This window comes from Somniosus microcephalus, chromosome 13, assembly GCF_052327205.1.
Source record: "Somniosus microcephalus isolate GS21.2 chromosome 13, FLI_Smic_1.0, whole genome shotgun sequence".
Classification (NCBI taxonomy): Eukaryota; Metazoa; Chordata; class Chondrichthyes; order Squaliformes; family Somniosidae; genus Somniosus; species Somniosus microcephalus.
The window spans coordinates 39,690,554-39,717,346 of record NC_140999.1 but is presented as its reverse complement, the minus strand read 5'-3'; the positions used below and the strand labels follow the sequence as shown (position 1 = coordinate 39,717,346).

The following is a 26,793-nucleotide window of genomic DNA, read 5'->3' as shown; positions in this document are numbered from 1 at the left end:
GGAGATGAGGAGGAATTTCTTCTCTCAGAGGGTCGTGAATCTTTGGAATTCTTTACCCCAGAGAGCTGTGGAAGCTGAGTCATTGAATATATTCAAGGCTGAGATAGACAGATTTTTGAGCAACAGGGGAGTCAAGGGTTATGGGGAGCAGGCAGGAAAGCGGAGTTGAGGCCGAAATCGGATCAGCCATGATCTCATTAAATGGTGGAGCAGGCTCGAGGGGCCGAATGGCCTGCTCCTGCTCCTATTTCTTATGTTCTTATGGGTGGCGTTTCAAGGGGCAGAGTTCACCAGGACCTTGGTGGTGCCACTTGTGATTGACCTGGTTGACTTGGAGAGGCCTCCTTGAGTGACTATACACATATATGATCAAGGTTGCTGGGTGTAAGATCACTGGAGATTCTCGGGGTTACAGGCACCCACACAGATCATGAATTCAGCTCCGTTACTTGCCGTGCTACCAACTCATTCATTATCTATCTCTTTGTTTCCCTCTATTATGCTCTCTCTGCAGGCTGCCTGTACTCATTCAGACTTCCAGGATCTGTTCTTCTTGCCTCTGATACCCAGCAATAGTCATGGGAGACATTCAGGAGAGGGCACTGGGAAGAGACACACATAGAGAGAGAGACACAGACAGCAAGAGAGAAAGAGAAACATACAATCAGAGAGAGGGACTGAGAGATAGATACAGACACTGAAGGGGAGAGAGAGAGCGGATAATTTTGTAGTCAATGGAAATAAAAATCGGGAGAGGTGTAAAACCGGCTGCTGATTCGCTATCACTCGTTTGACACTCACACAAAATCAAAATGACCTCAAGAGAGAGAGAAACAGGCAGCATCAACGTTGAAGAGGAGTTTACTGTCTCTCTCTCTCTTAGGGGCAACTTTTGGTCTTTAGTGCTCCTTCAAGCAGAATGCTGCATGCTAGGAGTGTACACCTCGAACTAGGGTGCAGAACCCGACGATTTTCTGTGTATTAATTTTAATGGACAGAAAATTCTGGGGTAGTGCTCAAATTCCTGATGTGAGGCTTTGCGCTGGAAGCGCTGAAGATGATAGTTTACCCCTCTGAGCTTTTAAAATTGGTTATTGGTTATCTTTAAACATTAACATGTATTTAAAAATTATTTATTCTCCTTTTTCACATTGCATTTTTTATCAGCCTCCTGCATTGTGCGTGTTGCTACGGGGAACCTGACTGACGCCCTGGCTCCTGGTGCAGGGAGCGACTGTCTCACTGCGGCCTGCACCCTCGGGTTTAACTTTACTCCCTGTGCGGAGAGAAGGTGTGAGTATGGTCTGGTCAATAACTTTCAGGTGAGTGACCAGATGGAATTTATTAATGGTTCATTTAAAGGAGCAGGAACTCTGTATGTGTGTGTGTGTGTGTGTGTGTGTGTGTGCGCGCACTTCTGTGTGTACATGTGTGTCTGTGTGTACATGTGTTTGTGCACATGGTGTGTGTCTGTGTATAGGTGTGCCTGCATGTCTGTGTGTGTGTGTGTGTGTGTATGGGGGGTGTGTGTGTGTGCGTGTGTGTTGGAGGGTATAAAGTACAGTGGTGCCCAGTCAGTACTAACCTTTCACAGCTTGGGTGTCTCTGAATTGATATCTGGAAACTGGCACAGATTAACCTGGATTAGTTTGTGTGGCTCCAATGCAATGTGTCCCTGACCTATCTCAGTGGAACAACCAAACTGAGTAATCTGGGTGAGAGGGAAAGGGGTATGAACAACAAAAGGGAGAACTGTTACAAAAGAAACATTTCAATTTTCAGTTTGTATGGCCACGGAGTGCTGCAGGCTGAACCTCCACAGGTTGAATGAGGGCTGTGCTCTACCTGTAAACAGTTACCAATGGTTATCTCGTGCATTGAGGCTAGCACTGGGGGATTGAATGGTGCAGTGGATTAGACACTGTCCTTTCACCTCTAGGACACGAGTTCAAATCCAGCCCAGACAGAGGGGATGAAACTCTCCTCTGTCTGTTCGAATGTCTTGACACAGTTTCCAGTTGGTACGGGCCCACAGGACAAACCTGTGATGCTAAATTGGCAATCTCGCTCAGTGGTAACAGGATGGGAAATGTACAAACATTACACTGGTACAGTAGGGCGTGCTCTTCTGAGCTTAGGGCTGAGGCACATTGATAGGTCAGAGTAGAGGGAGCTTTACTCTGTATCTAACCTGTGCTGTACCTGACCTGGGACCATGTAGAGGGAGCTTTACTCTGTATCTAACCTGTGCTGTACCTGACCTGGGACCATGTAGAGGGAGCTTTACACTGTATCTAACCTGTGCTGTACCTGACCTGGGACCATGTAGAGGGAGCTTTACTCTGTATCTAACCTGTGCTGTACCTGACCTGGGACCATGTAGAGGGAGCTTTACTCTGTATCTGACCTGTGCTGTACCTGACCTGGGACCATGTAGAGGGAGCTTTACTCTGTATCTAACCTGTGCTGTACCTGACCTGGGACCATGTAGAGGGAGCTTTACTCTGTATCTAACCTGTGCTGTACCTGACCTGGGACCATGTAGAGGGAGCTTTACTCTGTATCTGACCTGTGCTGTACCTGACCTGGGACCATGCAGAGGGAGCTTTAATCTATATCTAACCTGTGCTGTACCTGACCTGGGACCATGTAGAGGTAGCTTTACTCTGTATCTAACCAGTGCTGTACCTGACCTGGGACCATGTAGAGGGAGCTTTACTCTGTATCTGACCTGTGCTGTACCTGACCTGGGACCATGTAGAGGGAGCTTTACTCTGTATCTAACCTGTGCTGTACCTGACCTGGGACCATGTAGAGGGAGCTTTACTCTGTATCTAACCTGTGCTGTACCTGACCAAGGAGTGCTTAATGGGGACACTATTCCCCAGCACTAACATCTTTCACCTTAATGATCACAAAATTCACAAACAAAAGGAAAGTGGACTTTACTAAGTACTGAACTATTCTCCGGTAGGTTTGTGCCAGAGTGAGCACTGTATGGTAAAACTTTAGTATTTGAGGTTTGTGTGTCCATTTGTAATTGCAATCACTAGTTGTTGATTGTCTCCACAACATTTTGTGTGGCATAGTGGCAGCACGGTGGCATAGTGGTTAGCACTGTTGCCTCACAGCGCCAGGGACCCGGGTTTGAATCCGGCCTCGGGCGACTGTCTGTGTGGAGTTTGCACATTCTCCCCGTGTTTGCGTGGGTTTCCTCCGGGTGCTCCGGTTTCCTCCCACAGTCCAAAGATGTGCGGGTTAGGTTGATTGGCTATGACAAATTGACCCTTAGTGTTAGGGGGATTAAATACGTGGGGTTACGGGGATTGGGTGGGATATGTGTTGGTGTAGGGGTTACGGGGATCGGGTGGGATATGCGTCGGTGCAGGCTCGAGGGGCCGAAATGGCCTCTATCTGCACTGTGGGGTTTCTGTGATTTCTGTGATTTTCCAGCTGTTTTTTGTTTGTGGGTTTTGGAAACTTTGTGACACAATCCCTATCCACAATGTTGCCCTCAATATTTCATTACTCTAATTAATTTCTGCCACTTTTTGTTCCAAATGAGGTTATGACAATGTTTTCTGGATTTGGACCCCTCATTACCGCAGGCATTTTCTTGGCCACCCTTTCCTCAGCATTAGCGTCTCTTGTCAGTGCGCCAAAGGTCTTTCAGGTGAGCAAAACAGGCGGACTGTGGATTTGGCTGATGGCTTCCTGACATGCCCGTGTTTGGCACGGCACAATGAATGGGAGGCTCACAGTGAATGGGAGGCTCACACAGAATGAATGGGATGCGCACAATGATTGGCACGCTCACAATGAATTGTATGTGCAAAAAATCTGCATGCATGTACTGATTATGTTTAAGAACAGAACAGATTTTATTTTCAGGTCCAATATATTTTTGTTTGATTTGTGCTCATAACCGTTTTTTTCCATTTTGCACTGTGCACTATGGAGAGCTCCTTACCTGGGTTAGTATCCATGGGGGTGACACTGTTGGGCACTTTTTATGGTTCTTTATCCAGGAGAAATTCACAAACAATTGTGCCCATTTGGCCTTTGAATGCGTTAAGAATTCTGAAACTCATTTCACTTTGACCCAAGCAGCCTGGTTTTTGAATATGTTTGAGGTGTGCTGTTTAAACTTGTTTGTTCTCCTCCTAGGCGCTGTGTAAGGATAAGATTTACCCAGGACTCCATTTCTTTTCAGTTGGTTATGGGAAGAATAAGGAGCCTTTGAGAGGCTACCTTCTAACATTCGTCATCGCACTGGCATTCATTCTGATTGGTGAGTCAGACCCTCATTGGCTTATATTGTTTGGACTGAACCCCTCAGGTCACAATGTGATAGCGTATGGGTGTTGCTATGGCTACTAGCCATACAAGTTTGGGAAATCAGAAAACTCCAAATCATGTTCCTCCAATGATCAAATCCCTAATTACAGGAAACAAATTGGTTGGTAAAGAACAAGTTTCAGCTTGGTTGGTTTAGAGGGGACTGAACTAGCAAATGGGGAGAAAGTGACTTCAGATCCATTTCAGAAACTGCTGGCTGGACTTAATCATCTGAAAATCAGATCAGCGTCCTTATGTAGGAGGGCAGGTGTGGTAGATCAGGAAGTAGGCATTAGGTGATATCAAGCTTGGGTTTCAAAAGCCTACAGACTGTGGGAGGAAGAGAAGATTCAGGGAGGTGGGGAGTTCCACAGTTCGGAGGTCCTGGGAAAGAATGGGTTCGAGTCGGAGCCAGTGAGGATGCAGGGGGGAGGAATACGCCTCTTGCATCATTATAATTATAACCCACACTTAGTGAGATTACATTGGTTTGCATAAAGGAAATTAATTTATACACAGAGGCCTGGAAATCAGATCTCTCATTATCTGATCATGAATTAATCTTCATCCTGTTCCCAGTTACCCTTTTGTCCCACAGGAGGTCTGTTGCTGTTTACTGATATAAGGCGATAACCTGAATTTTTTCTTTCCTCTGTTTTTAGCCGAACTGAACACAATCGCGCCCATAATTTCCAACATCTTCCTGGCATCTTATGCCCTGATTAACTTCTCCTGCTTTCATGCTTCACTGGCCAAATCCCCAGGTATGGAATGGTGACTCGGCTACAGTTACAGGCAAATATTGCCCCTATTGATTGGTCCCATAATTTAGAAAAATAGCGCACCAGAACGTAGGACGATTGTGAAAAGTTCTTTGGAGCCTTCAGACAATTGCCCAACCTCAGCCAAACCTGGGACGGGACAGAGGACGTGCTGTTAGGAGGCCCCGCCCTTATCCAACAACAACAACAAAAATAACTTGTATTTATATAGCGCCTTTAACGTAGTAAAACATCCCAAGGCGCTGCACAGGAGTATTTTAAGACAAAAAATTTGACACCGATCCACATAATGATAAATTAGGGCAGGTGACCAAAAGCTTGGTCAAAGAGGTAGGCTTTAAGGAGCATCTTAAAGGAGGAAAGAGAGGTAGAGAGGCGGAGAGGTTTAGGCAGGGAATTCCAGAGCTTAGGGCTTAGGCAACAGAAGGTACGACCACCAAAGGTTGAGCGATTATAATCAGGGATCCTCAAGAGGGCAGAATTAGAGGAGCGCAGATACCTTTGGGGTTGTGGGGCTGAAGGACATTACAGAAATAGGGAGGGGTGAGGCCATGGAGGGATTTGAAATCAAGGATGAGAATTTTGAAATCGAGGCGTTGCTTAACCGGGAGCCAATGTAAGTCAGCGAGCACAAGGGTGATGGGCGAATGGGACTTGGTGCGAGTTAAGACACGGACAGCCGTGTATTCTGCATCCGACTCACAAACTGCTTGGAAGAGGAGAGGCAGTCGCTGGGAGCAGCACTCTGCTGGCCTTTTCAGTCAAGGCCAGTTGGGTGTAAAGCAGGTGTAGTTAGTGTGTGGTGGGGAGTACTGGAAAAAAAAGTCTGATTAGAGCAAGTGAGTTGCTGTTCTTTGACCCTCATAATGACTCAAATTCTAGCGATTATTTTGGTGCAGCTTCCTACAGTTGCAACGAGTAAACTCTCACAGCGGTGCTGTTTCTTCAGAATTTCTTCACTTCTTGCATCTTTAGATTCAGTTGTTCAAATCCCAGAGGTACAATGTTAAAACTGAGGAAGTTAGGAGTAAGATGGGACGTCACCCAAAGGATAGATAGATGGATTTTTGGACTCCAGGAGAATCAAGCGATATGGAGATCGGGCGGGAAAGTGTTGAAGTCGAAGATCAGCCATGTTCTTATTGAATGGCGGAGCAGGCTCGCGGGGCCATATGGCCTACTTCTCCTAATTCTAGTGTTTTTATGTAATCAAGTTTGAAATAGGTTACCAGGGACAGATATTGAGGACGACAGTTCAAGTGGTGTCAAGAGACAATTAGATGTATTTTTTGAGAAAGAAGGGATTGAGGTAGATGGTGAGAAGACTGGTGCATAAGTCAGGGGCAAGCAAGGCCCATCAAAGCTTATCTCTCCAGTGTACGAACTCTACCATTGAAGCCCATCCCTCCAGTGCCCATTATAACACCAGCTGCACTTTCAATGTCCCAATCTCCTTGCCTCTGTTATCCTCACTGGCAGATTGTTCCCAACATTTCTCTTTGAGCAATGAAGTTCTTCCTAAGATCTGTTTTAAACTTACTCTTCTCTAATTTGAATTAATCTCTTCTGCTCCTACCTTCCTGGTTTCCTTTCTCTATCCCAAACTCACCCTTTTACATTCAGGATCAGACCTGTTGCTATTCTCTGCACCCTCTCCAGTGCCCTTATGTGTGTTTTGGGATCCAAGAACTGACCTCTGTGTGTAATGATATCAGCAAATAGTGATGGTATTTGCCTGTTTGATTATGATGCCTTACCAGCATGTTTGCCTGATTGATTAATTATGCCTGACCAGCAGAGGGCATGTGACAGAGGCAGAGTTGAGTTTAGTTTTGCTTTCGCTTTAGATGGATCACTAGCATGGTGTCTCCTGTAATGCTGTATAAAGAGTTGAACAGACTTTAGATTAAAAGACATTCTCTTTCATAAATGTCTCGTCATTGAACCCACGAAGAAATCAATACATGGTGTCAGAAGGTGATTGAAAGAGATGAAGAGGAAAAATCTGAAGTTAAATCAGCTCTCCACATATTAGCAAGCCAAAAGAGAACATCGTTACTTACCTTTGAAGAATAGCTAACGAAGTGAAAAATGGAAGGTTTACACCCACCGGCAAAGCTTCAGTTGACAGGTAATGTGGCTGAAAATTGGAGGAGGTTCAAACAACGTTTGGAGTTGTATATAGCGGCAATCGGAGCTGACGAGAAAAGTGACAAAAGGAAAGCGTCAGTGTTCTTACATGTCGTGGGTGATGAAGCGCTGGAGGTGTATAATAACTTCACATTCGCTGTTGATGGAGACAAAATGAAGCTGGATAAAATAATGGAACAGTTTGAGGCCTACTGCATACCTAAACGTAACGTGACGTTTGAGAGGCACAGATTTTTCACATGTGTACAGAAAACAGGTGAGACTATTGATCAGTATGTGACTGAACTGAGAAACCGAAGCAAAACATGTGAATTTGGGGGACTGACAGACTCGCTGATAAAAGACAGACTGGTGTGTGGTATTCCAGATAATGGTCTAAGGGAAAGACTGCTAAGAGAGCAAGATCTAGACCTGGGAAAAGCCATAGCACTGTGTAGGGCTACAGAGACTGTGAAGTTGCAGGCAAAGGAACTGTTCAGTGACAGTAACTGCAACGTGGATGCAGTGAGAATGAACGGATACAAACCGTTTAACAAAAAGAGCGCCAATGTGAAAAAAGAGGCGTGGCCAGCGAACGAAAATGAAAGGGGCAATCGAAAGTCATGTGGTCGATGCGGTACACAGCATCCACCAAGAAAGTGTCCAGCATATGGTAAAACATGCAATAGTTGCAACAAAAACAACCATTATGCCCGTTGCTGCAAGAACCAAGTGCAACAAAGCAAGGTCCATACAGTAGATGAAAGTGAGATAGAGGAGTTCAATGTAGATGTTGTGTCTGAAAACAAAGAAGAAAAAAGAGACTGGATGTTGACACTAAAAGTGAATGACATACATATTCCATTTAAATTGGATACTGGAGCACAAGTTAATGTGCTATCAGAGACTGATTTTAAGAAAATTAGACCCAGACCAAAGATACATGGAATAAAAGTGAAAGTGACAGGATACTCAGGTACTGATATACCAGTGAAAGGAAGATGCATTGTCAAAGTGACACACAAGGACAGAGAGCACACGCTAGCATTAATCATGGTGCCAAAGGATGTGCAAGCCATACTAGGTTTAAAAGCCTGTGAGAGACTGAACCTGGTAAAGAGAGTCCTCGTTGTGGAAAGCGAAGGAGAAACAGTCTATGATGAACTCATGAAAGAGTACAATGACCTATTTCAGGGTCTAGGCTGCCTTCCAGGAGAACACACGATCAGAGTAGATAAAAGTATGCCAACGGTCATACATCCATGCAGAAAAGTTCCGTTTGCTCTTCAAAAGCAACTGAAGGCAGAGTTGGACAGGATGGAAGGCCTGAATGTGATTCGGAAGATAGATGAGCCAACTGAGTGGGTGAGTTCCCTCGTCATTGTGGACAAAAAGAATGGAAAGCTCAGAATTTGCCTGGATCCAAGAGATCTAAACAGAGCAATAAAGAGAGAGCACTTCAAGCTTCCTACATGTGAGGAACTCATGTCACAGTTTGCAAATGCAAAGTATTTCAGCAAGTTAGATGCATCATCAGGATTTTGGCAGATGAAATTGGATGAGGCAAGTTCAAGACTGTGCACGTTCAACAGTCCATTTGGCAGATACAGATTCCTAAGGTTACCATTTGGCATTGCCTCAGCTCCTGAAGTGTATCACAAAACTATCCATATGATCTATGAGCACCTGGAGGGAGTTGATACATCAATGGATGACATCATAGTATGGGGAACCACGAGAACTGAGCATGACGAGAGACTGAAAAAAGTGCTGGAAGCAACAAGGAAAACAAACCTGAAGCTGAATAAAGAGAAATGCCAGCTCGGGGTGACAGAACTGACATTCGTGGGAGATATCCTTAGCAGTGAGGGCATCAGACCAGATCCCAGAAAGGTGTCCGCCATTGAGAATATGCCAAAGCCACAATGCAAAAAGGACGTGCAGAGGTTTAATGGAATGATCAACTACATGGGTAAATTCATATCCAACCTCTCAGAAAAGATGGTGCCACTGAGAAGACTAACTGAAAAGAACATAGAATGGGAATGGAATCATGAGCATGAGAAGTCATGGAGCGATCTAAAGAAACTGCTCACAGAGGAACCAGTTCTGAGGTTTTATGACCCAGCGAGACCCATCAAGATATCATCAGATGCATCACAGAGTGGGCTCGGTGCCGTTCTTCTGCAAAAATATGACTACTGGCAACCTATTGCATATGCATCGCGCTCAATGACAGACGCGGAGACGCGATATGCTCAAATAGAAAAGGAGCTGCTCAGCATCACATACGCCTGTGAAAGATTTCACCAGTTTGTGGCAGGACAAGCAATCAGTGTAGAGACTGACCATAAGCCCTTGATTGCATTGTTCCAAAAGCCACTAAATAGCTGTCCGCTTAGAATACAAAGAATGATGATCAGGCTGCAACGCTATACACTGAATGTTGCGTACACACCGGGTAAGCTGATGTATACAGCAGACACGTTGTCCAGAGCTGTTGACCCAAGAGAGCCCGCAAACACCAAAATGGATGAAAAAGTGAACGCCTACGTAGACATGATCACAAGTGCACTGCCCATAGCAGATGCAAAAATGGAGCTCATAAAGACTGAGACAAACAAAGATGAAACAATGAGACTACTGAGGAAAAGCATCTTGGATGGATGGCCCAACATGAAGCAAGACTGCTCACCTGACATGGCAGAGTACTGGAACTGCAGGGCGGAACTATCAGTGGTCGAAGACATCATCTACAAAGGAAGTAAAATAGTTATCCCAAAGAGTCTGAGAAAAGAGATGCTAAAAAGGATCCATGGAGGACATCTGGGAATCGAAAAGTGTAAGAAAAGAGCACGAGAGGTGATGTACTGGCCACGAATCAACCAAGATGTGACAAATGAGGTGTCAAACTGCACAATATGCCTGAAATATCGAGCAAGCAATCCGGTAGAACCACTAAAGCCACACCCAGCACCAGACAGACCTTACCAGAAGGTAGGCGCTGACCTATTCGTATGTCAAGGGAAGGACTATCTTGTAGTCACAGACTATTACTCCCTGTATCCAGAGGTTTGTAGACTGTACACCACCACTGCAGATGCTGTGATAACATGTATGAAAGCCATATTCTCCAGACATGGCGTGGCAAGCGAGGTCTTCACAGACAACGGACCCCAGTTTTACAATGCAAGTTTCCGACACTTTGCCAAAGAGTGGGACTTTGTCCACACAACGTCAAGTCCTCACTTTCCACAGCCCAATGGACTAGTGGAAAAATTGGTCCAGACAGTGAAAAGACTGATGTACAAGGCAAAAGACAGTGGAACTGACTTCTACCAGAGCATGCTTGTATACCGCACGACGCCGCTCGAGTGTGGTAAGTCACCAGCCCAACTCCTTATGGGACGTCGGCTAAGGTCAAACCTACCCATCCCGGAGAACCTCCTGAAAACAAAAGAGGGGGAGAAAGTGAGGAAGTTCAAAGAACAACAGAAAGAAAAGCAAAAGTACTACTATGACAGAGGAACACAAAACCTACCTGAACTCCACACTGGTGACCAAGTAAGGTTCAAAGACAAAACAAACATATGGACTCAGAAGGGAACTGTCCTGAGTGAAGTTCAACCAAGATCATACACCATTCAGACAGATGAGGGTGCTGTTCTGAGAAGAAATCGTCGGGATCTTCTCATGGGACCAGCCACAGCAGGTCAAAAGACTGATACTGTTGAACAACCTGATCACACAGCAGGTCAAAAGACTGATACTGTTGAACAACCTGATCACACAGCTGAGAAACCATCATCTGAGGCAACAACTCAGATTCAAGGACAATCAATCAGAAAATCCTCAAGACACGTGAAGCCTCCTGAGAGACTCATTGAGCAAATTTAAGGACTATTGCTATAGAAGGAAGTAATGTTATCTTATTCTTTCTTCAAGTTCTAGTGTATTTACAAATTTCATGTGAACACACAAAGCAAGGTTAAAAAACCTTGATCATGATAATGATAATGTAAGTTCATTAAGTGTTACAGTTAAAATGCAGATTAATACAAAGAAAACATGTTGTAGGTTAAAAGTAAAATACTTTTGTTTTAAGAAAGGGAGATGTAATGATATCAGCAAATAGTGATGGTATTTGCCTGTTTGATTATGATACCTTACCAGCATGTTTGCCTGATTGATTACTTATGCCTGACCAGCAGAGGGCATGTGACAGAGGCAGAGTTGAGTTTAGTTTTGCTTTCGCTTTAGATGGATCACTAGCATGGTGTCTCCTGTAATGCTGTATAAAGAGTTGAACAGACTTTAGATTAAAAGACATTCTCTTTCATAAATGTCTCGTCATTGAACCCACAAAGAAATCAATACACTGTGGGTCTCCACTCAGCACTTATCCTACTTTTTTAGCTGGTTTCTTAAAATTGCTGTGCTATTTAGTTTAATTATAAATCTTCATGTGGAACTTTGTCAAAAGCTTTCTGAAAGTTGAAAAAGACTATATTATTTTGAATATCCACTTTATCAGCAACATTTAAGAGAATTTGAGGGGGTTTGTTGGGCTGGATCTTGCCATTCTAACCCCATGCCAGCCATTTCTTGTTACTGCTGTACAGGGTCTCCTCTGATACATAGAATTAAGTAGAATTTACCGCACTGAAATAGGCCATTCGCCCCGACTGGTCTATGCAGATGTTTATGCTCCACACGAGCCTCCTTTCACACCTCTTCCTCTAACCCTATCAGCATATCCTTCTACAAGCCGATACAAGCTAAAAAAGGAGATGGGTGTGTTATGGAACTTTACCTAAAACGTTCCCTTAGCTCTTTTGTAAACTGCCACGATTAGGGGAAATGTCTGTCTTTCTTTTGTGCAGGCTGGCGGCCTGCATTCAAGTATTACAACCTGTGGGTGTCTCTCTTTGGAGCGGGGCTGTGCTGTGGAGTGATGTTCCTCATTAATTGGCAGGCTGCGCTGCTCACCTGCGCCATCATTCTCAGCCTTTACATTTACGTTACCTACAAGAAGCCAGGTAAGAGACGTGGGAGCTGGGACAGCTAGGTATCCAAGTGCAATAAACGGTTAACGTGCCTGGTTTCACACTGGCCTCCTGTACCAGAATCAAACTTAATTACTCTGTCACACGTAACCCGTAACTCCTCTCCCTCTTGCTTGAAGAGGAAAGATATTCATGAACTGAACTGAGTATATTGAATGTCCATGTACAGATTGGGTTGATTGAAAGATTGACTGTCCCTGTAACTCACACAGTAACTCGCTGATACCTGACTGTCCCTGTAACTCACACACTAACTCACTGATACCCTGACTGTCCCTGTAACTCACACAGTAACTCGCTGATACCCTGACTGTCCCTGTAACTCACACAGTAACTCACTGATACCCTGACTGTCCCTGTAACTCACACAGTAACTCGCTGATACCCTGACTGTCCCTGTAACTCACACAGTAACTCGCTGATACCCTGACTGTCCCTGCAACTCACACACTAACTCACTGATACCCCGACTGTCCCTGTAACTCACACAGTAACTCGCTGATACCCTGACTGTCCCTGTAACTCAGACAGTAACTCGCTGATACCCTGACTGTCCCTGTAACTCACACAGTAATTCGCTGATACCCTGACTGTCCCTGTAACTCACACAGTAACTCGCTGATACCCTGACTGTCCCTGTAACTCACACAGTAACTCGCTGATACCCTGACTGTCCCTGTAACTCACACAGTAACTCGCTGATACCCTGACTGTCCCTGTAACTCACACAGTAACTCGCTGATACCCTGACTGTCCCTGTAACTCACACACTAACTCGCTGATACCCTGACTGTCCCTGTAACTCACACAGTAACTCGCTGATACCCTGACTGTCCCTGTAACTCACACAGTAACTCGCTGATACCCTGACTGTCCCTGTAACTCACACAGTAACTCGCTGATACCCTGACTGTCCCTGTAACTCACACAGTAATTCGCTGATACCCTGACTGTCCCTGTAACTCACTCACAGTAACTCGCTGATACCCTGACTGTCCCTGTAACTCACACAGTAACTCGCTGATACCCTAACTCTCCCTGTAACTCACACAGTAACTCGCTGATACCCTGACTGTCCCTGTAACTCACACAGTAACTCGCTGATACCCTGACTGTCCCTGTAACTCACACAGTAACTTGCTGATACCCTGACTGTCCCTGTAACTCACACAGTAACTCCCTGATACCCTGACTGTCCCTGTAACTCACTCACAGTAACTCGCTGATACCCTGACTGTCCCTGTAACTCACACAGTAACTCGCTGATACCCTGACTGTCCCTGTAACTCACTCACAGTAACTCGCTGATACCCTGACTGTCCCTGTAACTCACACAGTAACTCGCTGATACCCTGACTGTCCCTGTAACTCACACAGTAACTCGCTGATACCCTGACTGTCCCTGTAACTCACACACTAACTCGCTGATACCCTGACTGTCCCTCTAACACACACAGTAACTCGCTGATACCCTGACTGTCCCTGTAACTCACACAGTAACTCGCTGATACCCCGACTGTCCCTGTAACTCACACAGTAACTCGCTGATACCCTGACTGTCCCTGTAACTCACACAGTAACTCGCTGATACCCTGACTGTCCCTGTAACTCACACACTAACTCACTGATACCCTGACTGTTCCTGTAACTCACTCACAGTAACTCGCTGATACGCTGACTGTCCCTGTAACACACACAGTAACTCGCTGATACCCTGACTGTCCATGTAACTCACACAGTAACTCACTGATACCCTGACTGTCCCTATAACTCACACAGTAACTCGCTGATACCCTGACTGTCCCTGTAACAGACATAGTAACTCGCTGATACCCTGACTGTCCCTGTAACTCACACACTAACTCACTGATACCCTGACTGTCCCTGTAACTCACACACAGTAACTCGCTGATACCCTGACTGTCCCTGTAACTCAGACAGTAATTCGCTGATACCCTGACTGTCCCTGTAACTCACTCACAGTAACTCGCTGATACCCTGACTGTCCCTGTAACTCACACAGTAACTCGCTGATACCCTGACTGTCCCTGTAACTCACACAGTAACTCGCTGATACCCTGACTGTCCCTGTAACTCACACAGTAACTCGCTGATACCCTGACTGTCCCTGTAACTCACACAGTAACTTGCTGATACCCTGACTGTCCCTGTAACTCACACAGTAACTCCCTGATACCCTGACTGTCCCTGTAACTCACTCACAGTAACTCGCTGATACCCTGACTGTCCCTGTAACTCACACAGTAACTCGCTGATACCCTGACCGTCCCTGTAACTCACTCACAGTAACTCGCTGATACCCTGACTGTCCCTGTAACTCACACAGTAACTCGCTGATACCCTGACTGTCCCTGTAACTCACACAGTAACTCGCTGATACCCTGACTGTCCCTGTAACTCACACACTAACTCGCTGATACCCTGACTGTCCCTGTAACACACACACTAACTCGCTGATACCCTGACTGTCCCTGTAACTCACACAGTAACTCGCTGATACCCCGACTGTCCCTGTAACTCACACAGTAACTCGCTGATACCCTGACTGTCCCTGTAACTCACACAGTAACTCGCTGATACCATGACTGTCCCTGTAACTCACACACTAACTCACTGATACCCTGACTGTTCCTGTAACTCACTCACAGTAACTCGCTGATACGCTGACTGTCCCTGTAACACACACAGTAACTCGCTGATACCCTGACTGTCCATGTAACTCACACAGTAACTCACTGATACCCTGACTGTCCCTGTAACTCACACAGTAACTCGCTGATACCCTGACTGTCCCTGTAACAGATATAGTAACTCGCTGATACCCTGACTGTCCCTGTAACTCACACACTAACTCACTGATACCCTGACTGTCCCTGTAACTCACACACAGTAACTCGCTGATACCCTGACTGTCCCTGTAACTCACACAGTAACTCGCTGATACCCTCACTGTCCCTGCAACTCACTCACAGTAACTCGCTGATACCCTGACTGTCCCTGTAACTCACACAGTAACTCGCTGATACCCTGACTGTCCCTGTAAATCACACAGTAACTCGCTGATACCCTGACTGTCCCTGTAACTCACACACTAACTCACTGATAACCTGTCTGTCCCTGTAACTCACACACAGTAACTCGCTGATACCCTGACTGTCCCTGTAACTCACACAGTAACTCGCTGATACCCTGACTGTCCCCGTAACTCATTCACAGTGACTCGCTGATACCCTGACTGTCCCTGTAACTCACACAGTAACTCGCTGATACCCTGACTGTCCCTGTAACTCACACAGTAACTCGCTGATACCCTGACTGTCCCTGTAACACACATAATAACTCGCTGATACCCTGACTGTCCCTGTAACTCACACAGTAACTCACTGATACCCTGACTGTCCCTGTAACACACTCACAGTAACTCGCTGATACCCTGACTGTTCCTGTAACTCACACACTAACTCACTGATACCCTGACTGTCCCTGTAACTCACACAGTAACTCGTTGATACCCTGACTGTCCCTGTAACTCACACAGTAACTCACTGATACCCTGACTATCCCTGTAACTCACACAGTAACTCGCTGATACCCTGACTGACCCTGTAACTCACAGTAACTCGCTGATACCCTGACTGTCCCTGTAACTCACACAGTAACTCGCTGATACCCTGACTGTCCCTGTAACTCACACAGTAACTCGCTGATACCCTGACTGTCCCTGTAACTCACGCACTAACTCACTGATACCCTGACTGTCCCTGTAACTCACACACTAACTCACTGATACCCTGACTGTTCCTGTAACTCACACAGTAACTCGCTGATACCCTGACTGTCCCTGTAACTCACACAGTAACTCACTGATACCCTGACTGTCCCTGTAACTCACACACTAACTCGCTGATACCCTGACTGTCCCTGTAACTCTCACACTAACTCACTGATACCCTGACTGTCCCTGTAACTCACACAGTAACTCGCTGATACCCTGACTGTCCCTGTAACTCACACAGTAACTCGCTGATACCCTGACTGTCCCTGTAACACACACAGTAACTCGCTGATACCCTGACTGTCCCTGTAACTCACACAGTAACTCGCTGATACCCTGACTGTCCCTGGAACACACACAGTAACTCGCTGATACCCTGACTGTCCCTGTAACTCACACAGTAACTCGCTGATACCCTGACTGTCCCTGTAACTCACACAGTAACTCGCTGATACCCTGACTGTCCCTGTAACACACACAGTAACTCGCTGATACCCTGACTGTCCCTGTAACTCACACAGTAACTCGCTGATACCCTGACTGTCCCTGTAACTCACACAGTAACTCGCTGATACCCTGACTGTCCCTGTAACACACACAGTAACTCGCTGATACCCTGACTGTCCCTGTAACTCACACAGTAACTCACTGATACCCTGACTGTTCCTGTAACTCACTCACAGTAACTCGCTGAAACCCTGACTGTCCCTGTAACACACACAGTAACTCGCTGATACCCTGACTGTCCCTGTAACTCACACAGTAACTCGCTGATACCCTGAATGTCCCTGTAAATCACACAGTAACTCGCTGATACCCTGACTGTCCCTGTAACACACACACTAACTCACTGATACCCTTACTGTCCCTGTAACTCACACACAGTAACTCGGTGATACCCTGACCGTCCCTGTAACTCACACAGTAACTCGCTGATACCCTGACTGTCCCTGTAACTCACTCACAGTAACTCGCTGATACCCTGACTGTCCCTCTAACTCACACAGTAACTCGCTGATACCCTGACTGTCCCTGTAACTCACTCACAGTAACTCGCTGATACCCTGACTGTCCCTCTAACACACACAGTAACTCGCTGATACCCTGACTGTCCCTGTAACTCACACAGTAACTCGCTGATACCCCGACTGTCCCTGTAACTCACACAGTAACTCGCTGATACCCTGACTGTCCCTGTAACTCACACAGTAACTCGCTGATACCCTGACTGTCCCTGTAACTCACACACTAACTCACTGATACCCTGACTGTTCCTGTAACTCACTCACAGTAACTCGCTGATACGCTGACTGTCCCTGTAACACACACAGTAACTCGCTGATACCCTGACTGTCCATGTAACTCACACAGTAACTCACTGATACCCTGACTGTCCCTATAACTCACACAGTAACTCGCTGATACCCTGACTGTCCCTGTAACAGACATAGTAACTCGCTGATACCCTGACTGTCCCTGTAACTCACACACTAACTCACTGATACCCTGACTGTCCCTGTAACTCACACACAGTAACTCGCTGATACCCTGACTGTCCCTGTAACTCAGACAGTAATTCGCTGATACCCTGACTGTCCCTGTAACTCACTCACAGTAACTCGCTGATACCCTGACTGTCCCTGTAACTCACACAGTAACTCGCTGATACCCTGACTGTCCCTGTAACTCACACAGTAACTCGCTGATACCCTGACTGTCCCTGTAACTCACACAGTAACTCGCTGATACCCTGACTGTCCCTGTAACTCACACAGTAACTTGCTGATACCCTGACTGTCCCTGTAACTCACACAGTAACTCCCTGATACCCTGACTGTCCCTGTAACTCACTCACAGTAACTCGCTGATACCCTGACTGTCCCTGTAACTCACACAGTAACTCGCTGATACCCTGACCGTCCCTGTAACTCACTCACAGTAACTCGCTGATACCCTGACTGTCCCTGTAACTCACACAGTAACTCGCTGATACCCTGACTGTCCCTGTAACTCACACAGTAACTCGCTGATACCCTGACTGTCCCTGTAACTCACACACTAACTCGCTGATACCCTGACTGTCCCTGTAACACACACACTAACTCGCTGATACCCTGACTGTCCCTGTAACTCACACAGTAACTCGCTGATACCCCGACTGTCCCTGTAACTCACACAGTAACTCGCTGATACCCTGACTGTCCCTGTAACTCACACAGTAACTCGCTGATACCATGACTGTCCCTGTAACTCACACACTAACTCACTGATACCCTGACTGTTCCTGTAACTCACTCACAGTAACTCGCTGATACGCTGACTGTCCCTGTAACACACACAGTAACTCGCTGATACCCTGACTGTCCATGTAACTCACACAGTAACTCACTGATACCCTGACTGTCCCTGTAACTCACACAGTAACTCGCTGATACCCTGACTGTCCCTGTAACAGATATAGTAACTCGCTGATACCCTGACTGTCCCTGTAACTCACACACTAACTCACTGATACCCTGACTGTCCCTGTAACTCACACACAGTAACTCGCTGATACCCTGACTGTCCCTGTAACTCACACAGTAACTCGCTGATACCCTCACTGTCCCTGCAACTCACTCACAGTAACTCGCTGATACCCTGACTGTCCCTGTAACTCACACAGTAACTCGCTGATACCCTGACTGTCCCTGTAAATCACACAGTAACTCGCTGATACCCTGACTGTCCCTGTAACTCACACACTAACTCACTGATAACCTGTCTGTCCCTGTAACTCACACACAGTAACTCGCTGATACCCTGACTGTCCCTGTAACTCACACAGTAACTCGCTGATACCCTGACTGTCCCCGTAACTCATTCACAGTGACTCGCTGATACCCTGACTGTCCCTGTAACTCACACAGTAACTCGCTGATACCCTGACTGTCCCTGTAACTCACACAGTAACTCGCTGATACCCTGACTGTCCCTGTAACACACATAATAACTCGCTGATACCCTGACTGTCCCTGTAACTCACACAGTAACTCACTGATACCCTGACTGTCCCTGTAACACACTCACAGTAACTCGCTGATACCCTGACTGTTCCTGTAACTCACACACTAACTCACTGATACCCTGACTGTCCCTGTAACTCACACAGTAACTCGTTGATACCCTGACTGTCCCTGTAACTCACACAGTAACTCACTGATACCCTGACTATCCCTGTAACTCACACAGTAACTCGCTGATACCCTGACTGACCCTGTAACTCACAGTAACTCGCTGATACCCTGACTGTCCCTGTAACTCACACAGTAACTCGCTGATACCCTGACTGTCCCTGTAACTCACACAGTAACTCGCTGATACCCTGACTGTCCCTGTAACTCACGCACTAACTCACTGATACCCTGACTGTCCCTGTAACTCACACACTAACTCACTGATACCCTGACTGTTCCTGTAACTCACACAGTAACTCGCTGATACCCTGACTGTCCCTGTAACTCACACAGTAACTCACTGATACCCTGACTGTCCCTGTAACTCACACACTAACTCGCTGATACCCTGACTGTCCCTGTAACTCTCACACTAACTCACTGATACCCTGACTGTCCCTGTAACTCACACAGTAACTCGCTGATACCCTGACTGTCCCTGTAACTCACACAGTAACTCGCTGATACCCTGACTGTCCCTGTAACACACACAGTAACTCGCTGATACCCTGACTGTCCCTGTAACTCACACAGTAACTCGCTGATACCCTGACTGTCCCTGGAACACACACAGTAACTCGCTGATACCCTGACTGTCCCTGTAACTCACACAGTAACTCGCTGATACCCTGACTGTCCCTGTAACTCACACAGTAACTCGCTGATACCCTGACTGTCCCTGTAACACACACAGTAACTCGCTGATACCCTGACTGTCCCTGTAACTCACACAGTAACTCGCTGATACCCTGACTGTCCCTGTAACTCACACAGTAACTCGCTGATACCCTGACTGTCCCTGTAACACACACAGTAACTCGCTGATACCCTGACTGTCCCTGTAACTCACACAGTAACTCACTGATACCCTGACTGTTCCTGTAACTCACTCACAGTAACTCGCTGAAACCCTGACTGTCCCTGTAACACACACAGTAACTCGCTGATACCCTGACTGTCCCTGTAACTCACACAGTAACTCGCTGATACCCTGAATGTCCCTGTAAATCACACAGTAACTCGCTGATACCCTGACTGTCCCTGTAACACACACACTAACTCACTGATACCCTTACTGTCCCTGTAACTCACACACAGTAACTCGGTGATACCCTGACCGTCCCTGTAACTCACACAGTAACTCGCTGATACCCTGACTGTCCCTGTAACTCACTCACAGTAACTCGCTGATACCCTGACTGTCCCTCTAACTCACACAGTAACTCGCTGATACCCTGACTGTCCCTGTAACTCACACAGTAACTCGCTGATACCCTGACTGTCCCTGTAACTCACACAGTAACTCGCTGATACCCTGACTGTCCCTGTAACTCACACACAGTAACTCGCTGATACCCTGACTGTCCCTGTAACTCACACAGTAACTCGCTGATACCCTGACTGTCCCCGTAACTCATTCACAGTAACTCGCTGATACCCTGACTGTCCCTGTAACTCACACAGTAACTCGCTGATACCCTGACTTTCCCTGTAACTCACACAGTAACTCGCTGATACCCTGACTGTCCCTGTAACACACATAGTAACTCGCTGATACCCTGACTGTTCCTGTAACTCACACACTAACTCACTGATACCCTGACTGTCCCTGTAACTCACACAGAAACTCACTGATACCCTGACTGTCCCTGCAACACGCTCACAGTAACTCGCTGATACCCTGACTGTTCCTGTAACTCACACACTAACTCACTGATACCCTGACTGTCCCTGTAACTCACACAGTAACTCACTGATACCCTGACTGTCCCTGTAACACACATAGTAACTCGCTCATACCCTGACTGTTCCTGTAACTCACACAGTAACTCACTGATACCCTGACTGTCCCTGTAACTCACTCAAAGTAACTCATTGATACCCTGACTGTCCCTGTAACTCACTCACATTAACTCGCTGATGCCCTGACTGTTCCTGTAACTCACACACTAACTCACTGATGCCCTGACTGTTCCTGTAACTCACTCACAGTAACTCGCTGAAACCCTGACTGTCCCTGTAACACACACAGTAACTCGCTGATACCCTGACTGTCCCTGTAACACACATAGTAACTCGCTGATACCCTGACTGTCCCTGTAACTCACACACTAACTCACTGATACCCTTACTGTCCCTGTAACTCACACACAGTAACTCGCTGATACCCTGACTGTCCCTGTAACACACACAGTAACTGACTGATACCCTGACTGTCCCTGTAACACACACAGTAACTCGCTGATACCCTGACTGTCCCTGTAACTCACACAGTAACTCGCTGATACCCTGACTGTCCCTGTAACTCACACAGTAACTCGCTGTTACCCTGACTGTCCCTGTAACACACACAGTAACTCACTGATACCCTGACTGTCCCTGTAACACACACAGTAACTCGCTGATACCCTGACTGTCCCTGTAACTCACACAGTAACTCGCTGATACCCTGACTGGCACTGTAACTCACACAGTAACTCGCTGATACCCAGACCGTCCCTGTAACTCACACAGTAACTCGCTGATACCCTGACTGTCCCTGTAACTCACTCACAGTAACTCGCTGATACCCTGACTGTCCCTGTAACTCACACAGTAACTCGCTGATACCCTGACTGTCCCTGTAACTCACTCACAGTAACTCGTTGATACCCTGACTGTCCCTGTAACTCACACAGTAACTCGCTGATACCCTGACTGTCCCTGTAACTCATTCACAGTAACTCGCTGATACCCTGACTGTCCCTGTAACTCACACAGTAACTCGCTGATACCCTGACTCTCCCTGTAACTCACACAGTAACTCGCTGATACCCTGACTGTCCCCGTAACTCATTCACAGTAACTCGCTGATACCCTGACTGTCCCTGTAACTCACACAGTTACTCGCTGATACCCTGACTGTCCCTGTAACTCACACAGTAACTCGCTGATACCCTGACTGTCCCTGTAACACACATAGTAACTCGCTGATACCCTGACTGTCCCTGTAACTCACACAGTAACTCACTGATACCCTGACTATCCCTGTAACTCACTCACAGTAACTCGCTGAAACCCTGACTGTCCCTGTAACACACACAGTAACTCGCTGATACCCTGACTGTCCCTGTAACTCACACAGTAACTCGCTGATACCCTGAATGTCCCTGTAAATCACACAGTAACTCGCTGACACCCTGACTGTCCCTGTAACACACACACTAACTCACTGATACCCTTACTGTCCCTGTAACTCACACACAGTAACTCGGTGATACCCTGACTGTCCCTGTAACTCACACAGTAACTCGCTGATACCCTGACTCTCCCTGTAACTCACTCACAGTAACTCGCTGATACCCTGACTGTCCCTCTAACTCACACAGTAACTCGCTGATACCCTGACTGTCCCTGTAACTCACACAGTAACTCGCTGATACCCTGACTGTCCCTGTAACTCACACAGTAACTCGCTGATACCCTGATTGTCCCTGTAACTCACACACAGTAACTCGCTGATACCCTGACTGTCCCTGTAACTCACACAGTAACTCGCTGATACCCTGACTGTCCCCGTAACTCATTCACAGTAACTCGCTGATACCCTGACTGTCCCTGTAACTCACACAGTAACTCGCTGATACCCTGACTTTCCCTGTAACTCACACAGTAACTCGCTGATACCCTGACTGTCCCTGTAACACACATAGTAACTCGCTGATACCCTGACTGTTCCTGTAACTCACACACTAACTCACTGATACCCTGACTGTCCCTGTAACTCACACAGAAACTCACTGATACCCTGACTGTCCCTGCAACACGCTCACAGTAACTCGCTGATACCCTGACTGTTCCTGTAACTCACACACTAACTCACTGATACCCTGACTGTCCCTGTAACTCACACAGTAACTCACTGATACCCTGACTGTCCCTGTAACACACATAGTAACTCGCTCATACCCTGACTGTTCCTGTAACTCACACAGTAACTCACTGATACCCTGACTGTCCCTGTAACTCACTCAAAGTAACTCATTGATACCCTGACTGTCCCTGTAACTCACTCACATTAACTCGCTGATGCCCTGACTGTTCCTGTAACTCACACACTAACTCACTGATACCCTGACTGTTCCTGTAACTCACTCACAGTAACTCGCTGAAACCCTGACTGTCCCTGTAACACACACAGTAACTCGCTGATACCCTGACTGTCCCTGTAACACACATAGTAACTCGCTGATACCCTGACTGTCCCTGTAACTCACACACTAACTCACTGATACCCTTACTGTCCCTGTAACTCACACACAGTAACTCGCTGATACCCTGACTGTCCCTGTAACACACACAGTAACTGACTGATACCCTGACTGTCCCTGTAACACACACAGTAACTCGCTGATACCCTGACTGTCCCTGTAACTCACACAGTAACTCGCTGATACCCTGACCGTCCCTGTAACTCACACAGTAACTCGCTGTTACCCTGACTGTCCCTGTAACACACACAGTAACTCACTGATACCCTGACTGTCCCTGTAACACACACAGTAACTCGCTGATACCCTGACTGTCCCTGTAACTCACACAGTAACTCGCTGATACCCTGACTGGCACTGTAACTCACACAGTAACTCGCTGATACCCAGACCGTCCCTGTAACTCACACAGTAACTCGCTGATACCCTGACTGTCCCTGTAACTCACTCACAGTAACTCGCTGATACCCTGACTGTCCCTGTAACTCACACAGTAACTCGCTGATACCCTGACTGTCCCTGTAACTCACTCACAGTAACTCGTTGATACCCTGACTGTCCCTGTAACTCACACAGTAACTCGCTGATACCCTGACTGTCCCTGTAACTCATTCACAGTAACTCGCTGATACCCTGACTGTCCCTGTAACTCACACAGTAACTCGCTGATACCCTGACTGTCCCTGTAACTCACACAGTAACTCGCTGATACCGACTGTCCCCGTAACTCATTCACAGTAACTCGCTGATACCCTGACTGTCCCTGTAACTCACACAGTAACTCGCTGATACCCTGACTGTCCCTGTAACTCACACAGTAACTCGCTGATACCCTGACTGTCCCTGTAACACACATAGTAACTCGCTGATACCCTGACTGTCCCTGTAACTCACACAGTAACTCACTGATACCCTGACTGTCCCTGTAACACACTCACAGTAACTCGCTGATACCCTGACTGTTCCTGTAACTCACACACTAACTCACTGATACCCTGACTGTCCCTGTAACTCACACAGTAACTCGCTGATACCCTGACTGTCCCTGTAACTCACACAGTAACTCACTGATACCCTGACTATCCCTGTAACTCACACAGTAACTCGCTGATACCCTGACTGACCCTGTAACTCACAGTAACTCGCTGATACCCTGACTGTCCCTGTAACTCACACAGTAACTCGCTGATACCCTGACTGTCCCTGTAACTCACACAGTAACTCGCTGATACCCTGACTGTCCCTGTAACTCACACACTAACTCACTGATACCCTGACTGTCCCTGTAACTCACACACTAACTCACTGATACCCTGACTGTTCCTGTAACTCACACAGTAACTCGCTGATACCCTGACTGTCCCTGTAACTCACACCGTAACTCACTGATACCCTGACTGTCCCTGTAACTCACACACTAACTCGCTGATACTCTGACTGTCCCTGTAACTCACACACTAACTCACTGATACCCTGACTGTCCCTGTAACTCACACAGTAACTCGCTGATACCCTGACTGTCCCTGTAACTCACACAGTAACTCGCTGATACCCTGACTGTCCCTGTAACACACACAGTAACTCGCTGATACCCTGACTGTCCCTGTAACTCACACAGTAACTCGCTGATACCCTGACTGTCCCTGTAACACACACAGTAACTCGCTGATACCCTGACTGTCCCTGTAACGTACACAGTAACTCGCTGATACCCTGACTGTCCCTGTAACACACACAGTAACTAGCTGATAGCCTGACTGTCCCTGTAACTCATACAGTAACTCGCTGATACCCTGACTGTCCCTGTAACTCACACAGTAACTCGCTGATACCCTGACTGTCCCTGTAACACACACAGTAACTCGCTGATACCCTGACTGTCCCTGTAACTCACACAGTAACTCACTGATACCCTGACTGTTCCTGTAAATCACACAGTAACTCGCTGATACCCTGACTGTCCCTGTAACACACATAGTAACTCGCTGATACCCTGACTGTCCCTGTAACTCACACACTAACTCACTGATACCCTTACTGTCCCTGTAACTCACACACAGTAACTCGGTGATACCCTGACTGTCCCTGTAACTCACACAGTAACTCGCTGATACCCTGACTGTCCCTGTAACTCACTCACAGTAACTCGCTGATACCCTGACTGTCCCTCTAACTCACACAGTAACTCGCTGATACCCTGACTGACTCTGTAACTCACACAGTAACTCGCTGATACCCTGACTGTCCCTGTAACTCACACAGTAACTCGCTGATACCCTGACTGTCCCTGTAACTCACACACAGTAACTCGCTGATACCCTGACTGTCCCTGTAACTCACACAGTAACTCGCTGATACCCTGACTGTCCCCGTAACTCATTCACAGTAACTCGCTGATACCCTGACTGTCCCTGTAACTCACACAGTAACTCGCTGATACCCTGACTGTCCCTGTAACTCACACAGTAACTCGCTGATACCCTGACTGTCCCTGTAACACACATAGTAACTCGCTGATACCCTGACTGTTCCTGTAACTCACACACTAACTCACTGATACCCTGACTGTCCCTGTAACTCACACAGAAACTCACTGATACCCTGACTGTCCCTGCAACACACTCACAGTAACTCGCTGATACCCTGACTGTTCCTGTAACTCACACACTAACTCACTGATACCCTGACTGTCCCTGTAACTCACACAGTAACTCACTGATACCCTGACTGTCCCTGTAACACACATAGTAACTCGCTCATACCCTGACTGTTCCTGTAACTCACACAGTAACTCACTGATACCCTGACTGTCCCTGTAACTCACTCAAAGTAACTCATTGATACCCTGACTGTCCCTGTAACTCACTCACATTAACTCGCTGATGCCCTGACTGTTCCTGTAACTCACACACTAACTCACTGATACCCTGACTGTTCCTGTAACTCACTCACAGTAACTCGCTGAAACCCTGACTGTCCCTGTAACACACACAGTAACTCGCTGATACCCTGACTGTCCCTGTAACACACAAAGTAACTCGCTGATACCCTGACTGTCCCTGTAACTCACACACTAACTCACTGATACCCTTACTGTCCCTGTAACTCACACACAGTAACTCGCTGATACCCTGACTGTCCCTGTAACACACACAGTAACTGACTGATACCCTGACTGTCCCTGTAACACACACAGTAACTCGCTGATACCCTGAC

The 26,793-nt window shown here is 46.9% G+C and overlaps 1 protein-coding gene across 1 annotated transcript in view; it reads left to right on the top strand.

Annotated features, from left to right (window-relative positions):
• LOC147108244 (solute carrier family 12 member 2-like) overlaps positions 1–26,793 on the top strand; it is a 315,116-nt gene that overhangs the window by 71,050 nt on the left and 217,273 nt on the right. The window contains exons 10-14 of the mRNA XM_086004787.1: positions 1,168–1,322; positions 3,566–3,673; positions 4,168–4,291; positions 5,001–5,102; positions 12,134–12,289. Of these exons, the coding sequence (XP_085860913.1) occupies positions 1,168–1,322; positions 3,566–3,673; positions 4,168–4,291; positions 5,001–5,102; positions 12,134–12,289 (645 nt within the window). The remainder of the gene's footprint in view (positions 1–1,167; positions 1,323–3,565; positions 3,674–4,167; positions 4,292–5,000; positions 5,103–12,133; positions 12,290–26,793) is intronic.